Source organism: Pristis pectinata, chromosome 28 (assembly GCF_009764475.1).
Source record: "Pristis pectinata isolate sPriPec2 chromosome 28, sPriPec2.1.pri, whole genome shotgun sequence".
Lineage (NCBI taxonomy): Eukaryota > Metazoa > Chordata > Chondrichthyes > Rhinopristiformes > Pristidae > Pristis > Pristis pectinata.
In genome coordinates this window covers 20,100,709-20,113,691 of record NC_067432.1, presented here as the reverse complement: position 1 = coordinate 20,113,691, position 12,983 = coordinate 20,100,709, and the positions used below count along the sequence as shown (strand labels likewise).

At 37.6% G+C, this 12,983-nt stretch overlaps 1 protein-coding gene across 5 annotated transcripts in view; it reads left to right on the top strand.

Moving 5' to 3' along the window:
* The window catches only part of LOC127584086 (RNA polymerase II elongation factor ELL), a 77,938-nt gene that overhangs the window by 27,748 nt on the left and 37,207 nt on the right, over window positions 1-12,983 (top strand). For 2 of the 5 annotated variants that reach the window (XR_007958341.1, XM_052040642.1), the window contains exons 3-5: window positions 1,707-1,837; window positions 10,010-10,173; window positions 11,279-11,544. Coding sequence is in view for 4 of the 5 variants with exons in the window: in XM_052040642.1 (XP_051896602.1) it covers window positions 1,707-1,837; window positions 10,010-10,173; window positions 11,279-11,544 (561 nt within the window). In the remaining variant the exon portion in view is untranslated. The remainder of the gene's footprint in view (window positions 1-1,706; window positions 1,838-10,009; window positions 10,174-11,278; window positions 11,545-12,983) is intronic. The other 3 variants (XM_052040645.1, XM_052040643.1, XM_052040644.1) reach the window with 3 other exon arrangements.

Below are 12,983 nucleotides of genomic sequence, written 5' to 3'. Positions count from 1 at the left end.
CTGTTTTAAATTCATAGCAAATAATTACAATATATAGAAATTTCTAACATGTACAACATCGCTGGATAACAATGTGGTAACTGAACAGTTTAGAATTTTATATTTCAAGCTGCTTTTTTTTAAGAACTTCTATTATTTACAGCTTATTCTGTAAATCCTTAGGGGATATTTTTTTGCCATCCAAGTATTGTCTGGTCATCAATGTACTTGAGCCTTCTAAGGCAATGGCAATTTTCTCCCTTTATCAGCAGTTTGCCAAAAATTTAAAGCTGAGAGATTTTGGCATATTACATTCAATGCATAGCTTGGACTTCTTGCAACCTAGACAGGGACAAAATATTCCCAGTGCCTTTAGTATTTTGGACATTTGTTGCATGGAATATATTTAATATTGCAAAAAAAATCAGACTTAGTGCACTGTGGGGGGGAAAGGCATCATTTTAATTGTTTACAGATTTGCACATACTTCAATAAAGAATAGAAATGTCTGGAAATACTCATCTGATCTTGTAGAATCCAGAGGATAAACAACTAAACTTTTAGTTTGATAACCTCTCAGTAGAACTGGGTTGCTGCACATAGTTGACATGATGGGTGGAGGGTCATTCCTGAACTTCACACAAGTGTGTACTATTAGGTTTCTAGGATAATTAAGGTGTAGTATTGTGGCAGTTTTACTGAGGCCTATAAAGTCATCAGTGGTATGCTGTGAAGGAAATACAAGTCAATGCCTTTCAATAGAAAATAGTCATATTCCAATGATTACAATTACAGTAGTAAATAGTTATAGAACACAAATATAGACATGTTGTTCAACAAAAGAAGCATAAAAGCTGTTGGAGCTGGGTACTGCAGCCATAACCTATGACAACTTGGCACAGGGAGATTTTTGCAAGTGGAAGCTTGTACATGGGAGGTTTATAAACCACGAAGACCTCCCTTACACTGAATTACTTGTTGTTCAAATTATAGTAATTGTTGAATATGATGTCTATTTGTGGGAGCTTAAGCATTTTTTTTACTAAACTTTCTGATCCTGGTTAATCATTTTGCCCGTATGCTTATTATCCTGCTATACACAAGAAAACAATTAATAGTCTTTAATATGCATTCTGATTCTCGCAGAACATACTTATTTCCTTGTACTGATTTATGGTATTAAATTAGTTGCACTTTAACAAATTTTCAATTTATTTCTTAAAATGTTAACAAAATTGAGCTAAGGGTAGTTGTGTTAAATTCATTAAATACATGTACTGTGTGGAGTTTGAGTTTTCCTGCAAGTTTTTGCATATCTGTATACACAATAGCATGGCCTAGGTTACTGTATTAAATTTTTAGATCTCGGTGCACTCTGAATTTGGTAATTTTTTTTCACTATAATATCACCTGGAAAGCTACTTCTCCTGACTGCTGAGATTTTGCTTGGTGATGCCAGTATTTGGAGTATTGCTAGTTTTTCAGCAGTGGCGTTTATAAATATTTGAGAAAAATTATTCTTCTGTGTTATTTAATTATACTTGCATAAACCATTTCTTAAGCTGGAATGTGACTGATTTAAATGTTTTAAATGTAGAGTCAATGCATAATGTGCAATGATTTCTCATGTGTTATAAGATTAATCATTTTAACAGTAATTTTGTCGTACTTTATTTGTGTATTGTGTAAAAATTTAAAATTTGAAGCATGGTTATCTTTTTTTCTAGCAGTACATCAAAATACCCGCTCCTAAATCAGACTGTCATGATGGTGTGCGGTGTTTTTCATTCTACCTGTCAACTGACAGCAAAGACAAGCCTCAAGCAAGCTTTGACTGCATCCACCAGTATGTTTCTAGGTAAAATGAAATATATAGCAGTTAAGGCAAGTTTTTGTGTGTCAGTTGTTTCAAGTCAAGTACAGGTAGTCCCCAGGTTACGACAGGGTTCCGTTCATAACAGTTTGTAACCCGAACTGTTCATAAGTTGGAAGTGAACGAAACTAGTGTGTGGAAGAGGATCACAGAAACAGCTGTGACATGAGAGTGAGAGGCATGGAAAGAGCAGCTGGCCGCACTGAGTTGGTGAGTGAGTGAGTAAATTTGCAAGGCACTCCCAGCTCTGCTTGGCTCGACCCAGCCCTGATTGTTGTGACTCATAGGTGGGTGGGTAGAGAAGCCATGTGGAGATGCCCCGTTCCCACCTGGGAAAAGATGCCTGCACCCCCTGCATCAGCCGGCAAATCCATCCCCATCCATCTTGCTGGTCTCCCAAATGTTTGTTCATATGTACGGGGTGTCCATAAGTCGGGCGCTCGTAACCTGGGGAGGATCTGTACCTTCTGTAAGGAGCTTAAATATATCACTCCAGTGTCAATTAACATAAATGTTCAGTTGGTACTTTATAAAATGTGTGAAATCTTTGCAGTGTTCCCATATTTGTTTTTGCTCTTTACTGTTCACTCTTCTGTAATCTTGTTGCCTTCAGTGTGAAATTCTTGCTGTTGAGTGGTTTGCTGCTTATTCTGTCTTCCTCCTGTTTACTCTCGTAATCTTTCTCCAGATACTCTTAAACCCTCCTTTTAATTGCTTGTTGATTAAATGCAGAGGCTAGAAATCAGTATTCTTTTGTGGTGTTTTTCCACTTTCGTCATGTATTGTGTTGGGTGGTTAGTTAGAAGGATCATTTATCAAGTGCTACAATTAAATGTTAAATATGTCATTGGTGGATTCATAGTTAATTACGAGTTGGAGGCACAGCTTTAGTAATATGTTGGTGAGATGCACACTGATTGGGTAGCTCCCACTGAGGGCTTGTGATTGATATGGGGAAATAGTTAAGTTATATATCTAAAACGTTTGTAAATGGCATACCGTTTACGTGTATTGCAGTATTGCCTCAATAAGATTTGTTGTATTTGTTTTCCCTTTAACACAAGTGTCTGATTGCCTCCCCCTTTTGTCCACCTATCACTGCTCTACTTTTCCCTCCTATATATTGGGCTTCCCCTTTTCCTATCTTCAGTCCTAAAGAAGGGTTCTGACTCGAAATGTTGACTGCCTGCTTTTCTCCACGGATGCTGCCTGGCCTGCTGAGTTCCTCCAGTATCATCGAGTTTTTCAAGTAGAAAGGACTTGCATCTTTACTCTAGCATTTGTATCTTTTGTATTGTTAACATCGTTGTATTGCTTTACTGCTAATGAATTACTTTTTCTCTTGTGAATATAATCTTTAACCTAGCTGATAAAGCAAATAGGCAGTTGAATGTCCCATCTGAAACGTGATGGCCTCAAAATTCATTGGCACCAAAAGATTGCGATTGTCCATCATTATGATCATGGGCCCATTGCATAAAAGTTCAGTCATGTCTGGCATCAAGTGCTCATGTATAGTTCTTGCACAACTCCCTTTGCTGTCAGTGCCATTGTGAAAGAGGAAGTCTGAGACCAGGCCTGGATCCAGGGAGGGTGAAGGGAATTATTAGGGAAAGAGCATTCCAAAAGTCAGGTTGTTGGTTTGGGTCTGGGAGCTTGGAGATAGGTAGTTAGGGGGATTGGGTGTAAACAAATTAGGAGATTGGTGGATGTGGATGGCTGACTATCATGAAGTGGGGGTGGATGGGTAATGCTGGGAAACCAAAAGAATGCAGGTGAATAATTAAAGTGAACCTATCTGAGTGAGGTGTCCAGTACCAGGCTGTGATCTGCTCAGAAAGGCAACCTTCAAATCAATCTGCTGTTCTGATAGCAGCACTATTAAAAACTGGTTACTCTGAGAGTGCTTAATGACAGCTCTGCCTCAAACCAAATTACTACTTTTCTATCAGCGCTGTATTACATTGTATGGCTTGGTATGGCAACTGCTCTGCCCAGGACCGCAAGAAGCTGCAGAGAGTTGTGGACACAGCCCAGCATATCACGGACACCAGCCTCCCCTCCTTGGACTCTGTCTTTACCTCTCGTTGTCTTGGTGTAGCAGCCAGCATAATCAAAGACCCCACCCACCCGGGACATTTTCTCTTCTCTCCTCTTCCATCGGGTAGAAAATACAGGTGCCTGAGGGCACATACCACCAGACTTAAGGACAGCTTCTACCCCACTGTGATAAGACTATTGAATGGTTCCCTTATACAATGAGATGGACTATGACCTCACAATCTACCTTGTTGTGACCTTACACCTTATTGCACTGCATTTTCTCTGTAGCTGTGACACTTTACCCTGTACTGTTACTGTTTTTACTTGTACTACATCAATGCAGTTTGTACTAACTCAATGTAACTGCACTGTGTAATGAATTGACCTGTACGATCAGTTTGTAAGACAAGCTTTTCACTGTACCTCGGTACAAGTGACAATAATAAACCAATACCAATACCAATACCAATGGTCAGCATGTCACTAGACAGGACCAATGTGATTCACTACAACCACCAGAGATAGTTTCAAACCACCATGGTTTGACCCACAAATTCCAATCGAGGAGAAAAAGAATCTGCTTTCATTCACGTGCATTAAGGAAACAGTGTTACTCATCCAGATTTCTAGGCTGATACTGCTAATAATGCATCACACTCTTAATGCTCAACTCCTGGCAAGAAGCTGGAAATTATGGTCTTCTGACTGATTGAATTCACTGCTACTGTATTTTGTAACTCAAAACGCAGTGAAAGTATCCCATGTTTTTAAAAAATTGCGACTAGGTCTGCTGCTTTTGTGTTATTGCTGCACTAAATTCATCTCAACATAAAAGCTATTTTGTGGAAGTATACAATCTTGTTCATTCATTGCTAGAGTTGCACCAGGTCTGAAAAACATCGAGGGAAATTCAAACAGCAGCAGCTTATCATTTCCCAGCCAAGAATAACATTCTGGTCTCTCAGCATTTGCCTTTATTGCAGCCATGTTTCTTTTAAAATACTCCTAATGTTTGAAATTAAATTAGAAAAATAGGTGCTTGAACATTTAACAGATTTGTATTATTTATGAATGATTGTATTGTTTAAAAATAATTGAGTTGACGTAACTAATATTCTGTGGTGCAATATTCCTGGGTATGGTGGTGTTGCAGCAGTTAAATTATTTGAGTGCCCATTTCAGAAATCTGATATCAAATTTCACCATGGCAGTTGTGGAATTTAAATTCAGTTGATACCCTGAAATTTCAAAAAAAGAGATCATTAGTGATGATGAACATTTGTCATAAAAGCACATCTGGTTCACCAATGTCCTTCAGCAAAGGAGTTCTACTTATCCAGTCTGGTCTATATGGGACACCAATGTAGTTGACCCTTAAACACTCTCTTTAAGGGTTTAGCAAGCCACACAATGCAAGGGATATTATGGTGGCTTTGTTTGTGATGTCTTGATCCTGAAAAATAATAAATATTAAAGAAAACTCCAAGGCCCTGAAGTTTATGGTTGTTTTACATTTTACATTTTACATTTTTGCTTCTTTTAAACAATTAGCATTTAACTTTAATTGATTAAAACAAAATAACATTAACGTTTTATTTTTAATTAATGCCTTTTATATTTATTTTGCTGCCTGCATATCAAACATAGCAAATTAACCTCTTGGATATAAATATTTTCTTTATTTTTCTGTGACTGTTTATTTGCTTTTTAGCCCATTCTTTAATTCTCTGTCTCCCACTTTTTAATGGTTAGTCCTTGTGTATGCCTCTGCACTCAGAGCTCACACTTTTTTTCACAATTGTCTCTGTATTGAATTTCTATCCATCCCATTAACTGTCATGCCATGTTATGTTGAGATCTCTTTTAGTTACTTGTTTGACTTTGTGTGTGAAAATCTGACTCTGATGCTTGGGGCCTGTGTCTAATTTTGAACCAGACCCTTATTTTTGTGTTGATAGGACATGACAATCCTGCCATATCATGAAATTCTGTGCTCTTCCCTCCACCCCACTCCCCCGATATATAACAGGTTTTGGAAATAGCAGTGATTGGTAAAGGAAGTCGCCAGTACATCTTCAGAGGTAGTGTGCAGGGGAACATCATGGTATTGTTGAACTGGTTCCAGGCTGGGCTCTTCTCACTGTAATACTACCTGCTGGGGACTCGATAGCCAACTTCAGAACTTCCTCTTCTATAAGCAATGTCCTTTGGCTCAGAAGATTTTGCTCTTTTCCCAGAAAGTCGCCTGCAGAACCCAGATCAGACAGTCTCACACCTGCCAACAGAGCTCCCATTAATTATGTGTCAATCAGCAACATGATGCTGATACATGGCAGTTCTGAGAAGAGTGAAGTATTTTGAAATAAAACAGGGTGCTTCAATCTGCCTCATTTTTTAAAAAATGCAGATTTTTCCCAAGTATGTTCCTTCAGCTGGGTCCTGACTTTAATTTTTGAAGCATTTCTGAAAAGTTTTGACAATATGCAATGTATTTTGGTATAAGGTTGGGATACATTGTCAGATGTGAACAGAAACAAGGCTGAAGTAGAACAGATTTAATTTAGAAATTAAAATCAGGATATTAGCTGGAGTTACAACAAATTGAGGAAAAAGTGTTACATTAAGCTTTTTTGAGGTCTAATTTTATGGTTATTTTTGTATATTGTTCTTAGCATTTCAAGTTGTAATTTTGGCCATTTTTATTGGCTTATTCAGAGGGTTTTGATCAAACCTAGCTGATTCACAATATGCTTGATGTTTCAAAGAAATTATATGGTGTTGTCAATCAGGTGATCAACAGCACGATGATATGAATAATATATGTAGATTACTTTTAAAGGGGAGTTTTATCCATTTTACCTGACTCACGACCAAAAATCTTCACTCTTGGTATCAACTGCATTTTCTTGTAGGACTGCTGCGTGATGTAAATACCACCCTATCAACTTTTTAAAGTAGACCTGAAACCGTGAGAATCATGGCTTGGCATGTCTTCTGTTGCCCCCTTTTGGATTTCTTGACATATGCAGCTTTAGATTTTGATATTGCAAACTTTGATATTTGATGGCATTGGTTTCAGTTCAGTTATACAAAATTGATTTGGCTCATTTAGTTTAGCATTTCAATCATTTTGTTTCTGGATACACTTGATCTTCTCATCCGTTTTTCCTTTAGAATCAATAAATTCATTCATCTTTAGTCTCACTTCCACAATGTAGAGGCTAATGGTCATCTTGTATAGTTGTAGTTTGTCCCAAGCCATTAAGTCCCAGGAAGTAACAGATACCAGTTTCAAAGCAAAGTTGTAAAATGGACAACAGACTGCCATCAACTGTCACTAGACCATATTTCTCTGGATATGGCACTAAGGCACCAGATCATATCTCTCAGGAGATGGAAGGAACTTCTTTAAACCTATTCACCAATTTTCTATGTCTGCAGCATTGAATAAGATACTATTATTGACATTTGGAAAGTAAGTGCTGCACCTTGAAAACACGGTGGTTTAGACTTAATAGCTGTTGGTAGATTTGTTGACTGACTGGACACCTGCAAATACAAGTTTCATGATTTAGTTTGTTTATAGGTCAAAACAAATAATTGTTTTAGCATGTGGGTGAGGCATTTACGTGGTGAAGGATTAGGTCAGTTTGTGCATTTTGTGTCTAGTCCAAAAATGCCGTCAGAGGCATCAACTTCTACTCATTTAGTTCAGAAAATTAACCAAGGCTGGTCTTCATTCCAATGGTGCATGTCAGATGCAGAATTTAAGTGGTAAGAGATTCCATGAAGTAAATAATAAATACTTATATTCAGATTTGACAAACAAATAGAACATATGTTTGTTTTGATTACCATGAAGAGAGTCTTTGCCCAGCTGCATGAAAAGTATCATCTGGGGGGGTGGGCATTTATTTTGAATTCGGGAACAATGCTTACAACAAGGAGGTGTGATCATACAAAAGTAGATAATGGGCCAAAGAAGGATTTATTTTGGGTGTTGGCTTGGTCGAATAAATAAGTTTAAGAGAGCTCTTAAAGTTGGAATGAATGTGGGGTTTAAGGAGAGAAATGTATACCTAGACATCTCTCGAGGATAGCTGTTGATCATGGATGTAGGGAGGAGAGATGCATAGGAGTCTGAGAACTGGAGTGTTCTGTGGAGGCAGGAGGGATGTGATAGGCCGTCAGATTGTTGGAAGTTAAACAATGGGAGCCGTTCAGTGTACGTGATCCAACTCAAGTCAGCACGGAAGCAGGTTGCTGGTTGACTGAACTTGTGCTCGGGCATGAGCAGCAGAACTTTTGATGAGCTGAGATCATAGATCTGGGAAGCTGGCCAAGGGAACATTGGTGTAATTAAGCTTTAAAATTTATCAAAGATTTCTAACCAAAGTCCAGAGGAACTGTGAATCAATAAGAGCAGTAGTCCTTTTGCGAATTAAGAATAAATATAGGGAGCATTATGAAACAACAGCTAAGCCAACAGACAGTCCTATGGTTGTTTCTGAAACATTTATTGTACAGAAGTAATTAGGGGTTTTCCTGTTACCAGATATTGTCTGAGGATTGGGTGGAAGAAATTTTGAAGGAAATCTATGTCATCCCTATAATTGAAATCACCTGTGGTCATAGCTCTTTTTGAGACAGAGCTGAGGCAGTGCACATATGAGATCTGAGCATTTGAGAAATGTGCTTGTTTGTGGTGTGCAGGACAAAGGAATACAATTGCCCTTTAGTTAAGTTCTCTTGGCAATAACTTTTCAGCATAATTTTAAAAATCAGAAAAGACCGTAGAATTGGAATCAAGATGTAGGGATTGGATTCCCATAATTAGATCAGACTATCCCAGCCAATGTCACAAATTTCACATTGGAGAAACGTTTCACCGTTACAAAGATCTGCTTCTTGGCTCATCTATTTGTACATAAATTAGTGGTTGGTAAGAGTCCTTAAAAGATACATGAGAATTATGGTTAAGTCATAAAATATCATTTCCATTTTAAATAATGTATTTTAAATGCATGGAAATTCAGGCTGTCAACACACTTCATGTGCATTTTAAGCCTGATCGATCAGCCACATTTATTCAAGGCATATTGTAATATTCAAAACTTTATGCAAAGAGGACAATTTTATTGGTCAGATTTGTAATTTTATCTTATGTCCCCAATTTTACTGGTTAATTTCTATTTCCTACCTGGAGGATAAAGGAATACAATTTGTTATTTGGAAACAAGTCTTTAGTAACTACACTATCTCAGCAAGATCAAGAGTGGAGAGACAGATACAAATCTTACCTCTTTCACTGGACAGCTATTTTTAAAAAATCCATGTGGCCACTAAATTTTGGCTGCTGGGGTTATTGTGAATGACTTCTTTAACATTAAATATGATTGCTTTGAATGTATACAATGTACTTGTATTTTTTTAATGATAGAATAACAGCTCTTCTGCCCAAAATAAAGTGAACATTTACAGATGCAACAGACAGTTGTGAAATTGATGAGGATCCATACCACCAATAATTATTGCTTTTTGGCTAATACATGTGATAGCTCGGTTTATACATGGGTGTTTTAAGTGGGTGGGTCAAATTCACAAGAAGATAGAAAAAAAACTCAAGCCTCCTCAAGTCACACCTTTGCTAACTTGATTCATTGGTGCTTTGCAGATTTGTGATTTCTTGTCCTTTTCTCTGTAGTTATTTGTTCTTTTTTTCAACATGATTGAACTATAGGTGCTGAGCATAGACCCACTATCTGTCCAGTGGATAGGAAAATGTTTAATTGACAACATCAGTACCATTGAATGTAGTCAGTGTATTATTTGTACATGTGCATTACAAGGTGACATTGGAAAATCAGTAAGATTATACCAGAATATAGGAAGGTGAAAATTAGTTTTTATCTAAAGTACAGTTAGATCACTTCTAAAACTTTCCATATTCTGGTGGCATGATTTCCTTTGTAATATCTAACTTACTATTTTAAACATGTAAAAGTATAGATTTTTTGTTCTATTAGAAGTTTAATTGAATAACATATTTTAATAGGGCTAAAACTTTTAGTTGAAATTTATGTTGCTGAGCATTGCTTTTGTTGTTTAAACCAGTTTTGAAAGAAACCGACTTGAGTGCCTGGGAAACATTCAAGATAAAATTACAGTCTGTGCCACTGATGACTCGTATCAGATGACTCGGGACCGTATGTCACAAGTAGAGAAGGAGTCTTGGAGTCGAGCGACTATAGAAATTAAACCAGAGACGCCATATCAAGGTAAAAACACCTTAAATTAAAGTAATAGTCTCTTTGTACGTTCAATCATAGATTAAACAAAATGTACCTGTTTTAACCACGCTCTATCTGGCAACGAACTTAAGAATTAGTTTTCTGCTGGAACGTAGTTCTGTGACATGATAATTGTGCATTTTCACAAGAGTGCAGCTGCAATGTATCAGTCCTAAAATGCTGTGTGTGTCTTTGTGTGTGAGACCTTTGCAACCCTAGTGTGATTTCAGCTTCATAGACACAGGGCTGGCATCATTTCCTATGCAACATGTGTTTTGGAGGATTTCAGGAGAATTTGCGTCACGTTGTCCTAGAGCCCCTGTTACCAAACATATGCAGGACATTTTGGTTTTAATCCCACTGGATCATCTAGGGATGTATGGTGTTAAGTATTGACTAAATCTTTGGGTTCCTTCACTTCCATAATGGACCAATTCCCTGATCCTCCCCTCATTCTGCAGATTTCCCCCCCATAATATGCAGCCAATCCCCTGAGCTCACCCTACCACTTCCACCATATAGCCAGTTCTAATCCACTCACTCCTCACCAGATGTCATTGGCTACTGTCCAATTTTCTCTTCCCCACATCAGGTGTTGCCTTGAATTTCACCCCTCCCCCAAACACATGTTGACCTGCTCTTTGCTCTCCTCCTTCCCAGTCATATGTTGTCCAGTTCCCAATCTCATCCCTCAAAATACATTTGAGCATTTATAAGAAAACTGCTGCAGTATTGTTTCCATTGAAAATGTTGAAGCATGTATAAGATATGAAATCTGTACATTAATATGCACTTCAACATTCTAAAAAAAACTAATTTATAACATATGAACATTTGTAGATTTCTGCACTAAATTTGAATGCATTATTTTGAAATTGTCAAATATTTGGTTTAACTAATTTCTAAAATAAGCCATACTTCAGCTAGCACCTTTGAATTATACCTTTTATTGTAGCTTTTCTTATCACACTTCCATTTAATAGTCCAATGGCTCATGAAAATCCATTATTACTTTCTTTATTATAAAGTAGACCCTCTATGTCTTGTAACATCGCATGTGTATCGCCATTTAAAATCCAGTTTTGTTTCCTAGGGACACGCAAACCAATCAATGTTCGAAAGCAAACAACAAGCCCAGCTACTGATGTCATTCCACTTAGAAAACACTCACCCACTATGAATCCATGCGCTGCGGTGAAGAAAAATCATGTCAGTTCCATTACCCAAAAGCCTCTGAGAGATCGTATCACCCACCTTTTGGCTCTGAAGCCATATAAAAAGCCTGAGCTTATTGTATGGTTGGAGAGAGAGAAAGCTAACCCAAAGGACAAGGCTGAACTGTCATATGTATTGGACCAGGTGAGAAAGAATAAAGAACTGATGCAACCCAAGGTTGATCTCAGTGCATTACAACAAATGAAATGCATTTGAAATATAATTGTCATTTAAGATATCTTTATTAGTCACATGTACATCGAAACACACAATGAAGTACATCTTTTTTGCGTAGTGTGTAGCCCGGGGGCAGCCCGCAAGTGTTGCCACGCTTCCGGCACTAACATATCACGCCCACAACTTCCTAACTCATACGTCTTTGGAATGTGGGAGGAAACTGGAGCACCCAGAGGAAACCCACGCAGACATGTGGGGAGAATGTACATTTAATGTCAAGTTAAAGAACTAAAAGAAATTACAGAGATAGAAAGGGAGAGGCCATGAGGGGTTTGAATACAACATTGTTTAATCAGAACCCAGTGTAGATCTCCAAGCAGAGAAGTAATGGGTGAGCAGGGCTTGATGCAAATTAAGACAATGTGAAGCAGAGTTTTGGATGATGAGGATAGAATAAGTGAGGTCAACCAAGTGTAGTCAGGTCTTCTGCTCATCCCAATGCTCCTTGTCATTTTTAGAGAAATTAGAATGGTCAAGAGAGAGGTGTTGAGGTCTAGCTTGGTTTTGCAGCAGTTTGCAAGGACAAAGGAATCAATGGTTGGTCTCTTATGCTGAAGAATGAGTTGAAATTTCAGAAATCAGAGCAACACTGGATGTGGGTTGAAGGGTTGGCAGCCATGGTAAGAGCGGGTAATCATTTTAGTGAGGAATAGTGCATCAAAAGCGGGCAAGACTGTGGTGAACAGAAATAGATGGCTGTAGATATATCATGGTGAATGGGTTAATTTGCAGGCCTGCATTTCAGTCCCCCTGGAGAGCTGATTTTCTGTATCTCTGCATATAATTCCAAGTAGGGGAATGTGGGTGGTATGAACACATTGCACAACTTTGTGTAATGTACGTTGGTGTTTTGTCAAGTATTTAGCGGAATTAATTAATTGAACACAATATTTTGTTTGTCACTCTGTACCAAGTGTTATTGATAAGATTACAGAGTTAAATGTTCTCTCAATTTCCTGAAGCATGCCATTTCAAGCTATACTATTGTGTAGGATTCCTTGCTCTGTTCTATTCCAGTTTGTTTCAGTTGTTAATTTTTTAAAAGTAAAATTGTTAATTTTAATTTTCAGGTTTTCAGTAAATGTTGCTTTGGAAACACCTAGATTTGTTAATCTAGTGTAACTAACTACACACAAGTAGAATAACCTAGTTGGCTGCTGGAACAATTTATATATCATTCACATTAAAAGTTCTTCTAAATAGAAACTATTTTCTAAAATTGTTACCTATTTCTTGAAAAATATTGTTACAGGTGTGCTGGTTAGACTGAGCAAAGCATTTAGTGGAAGTCTATTTTTAGAAGATACAGATGTGCTGACAGATAATTAAGAAACCTTAAGAGAAAA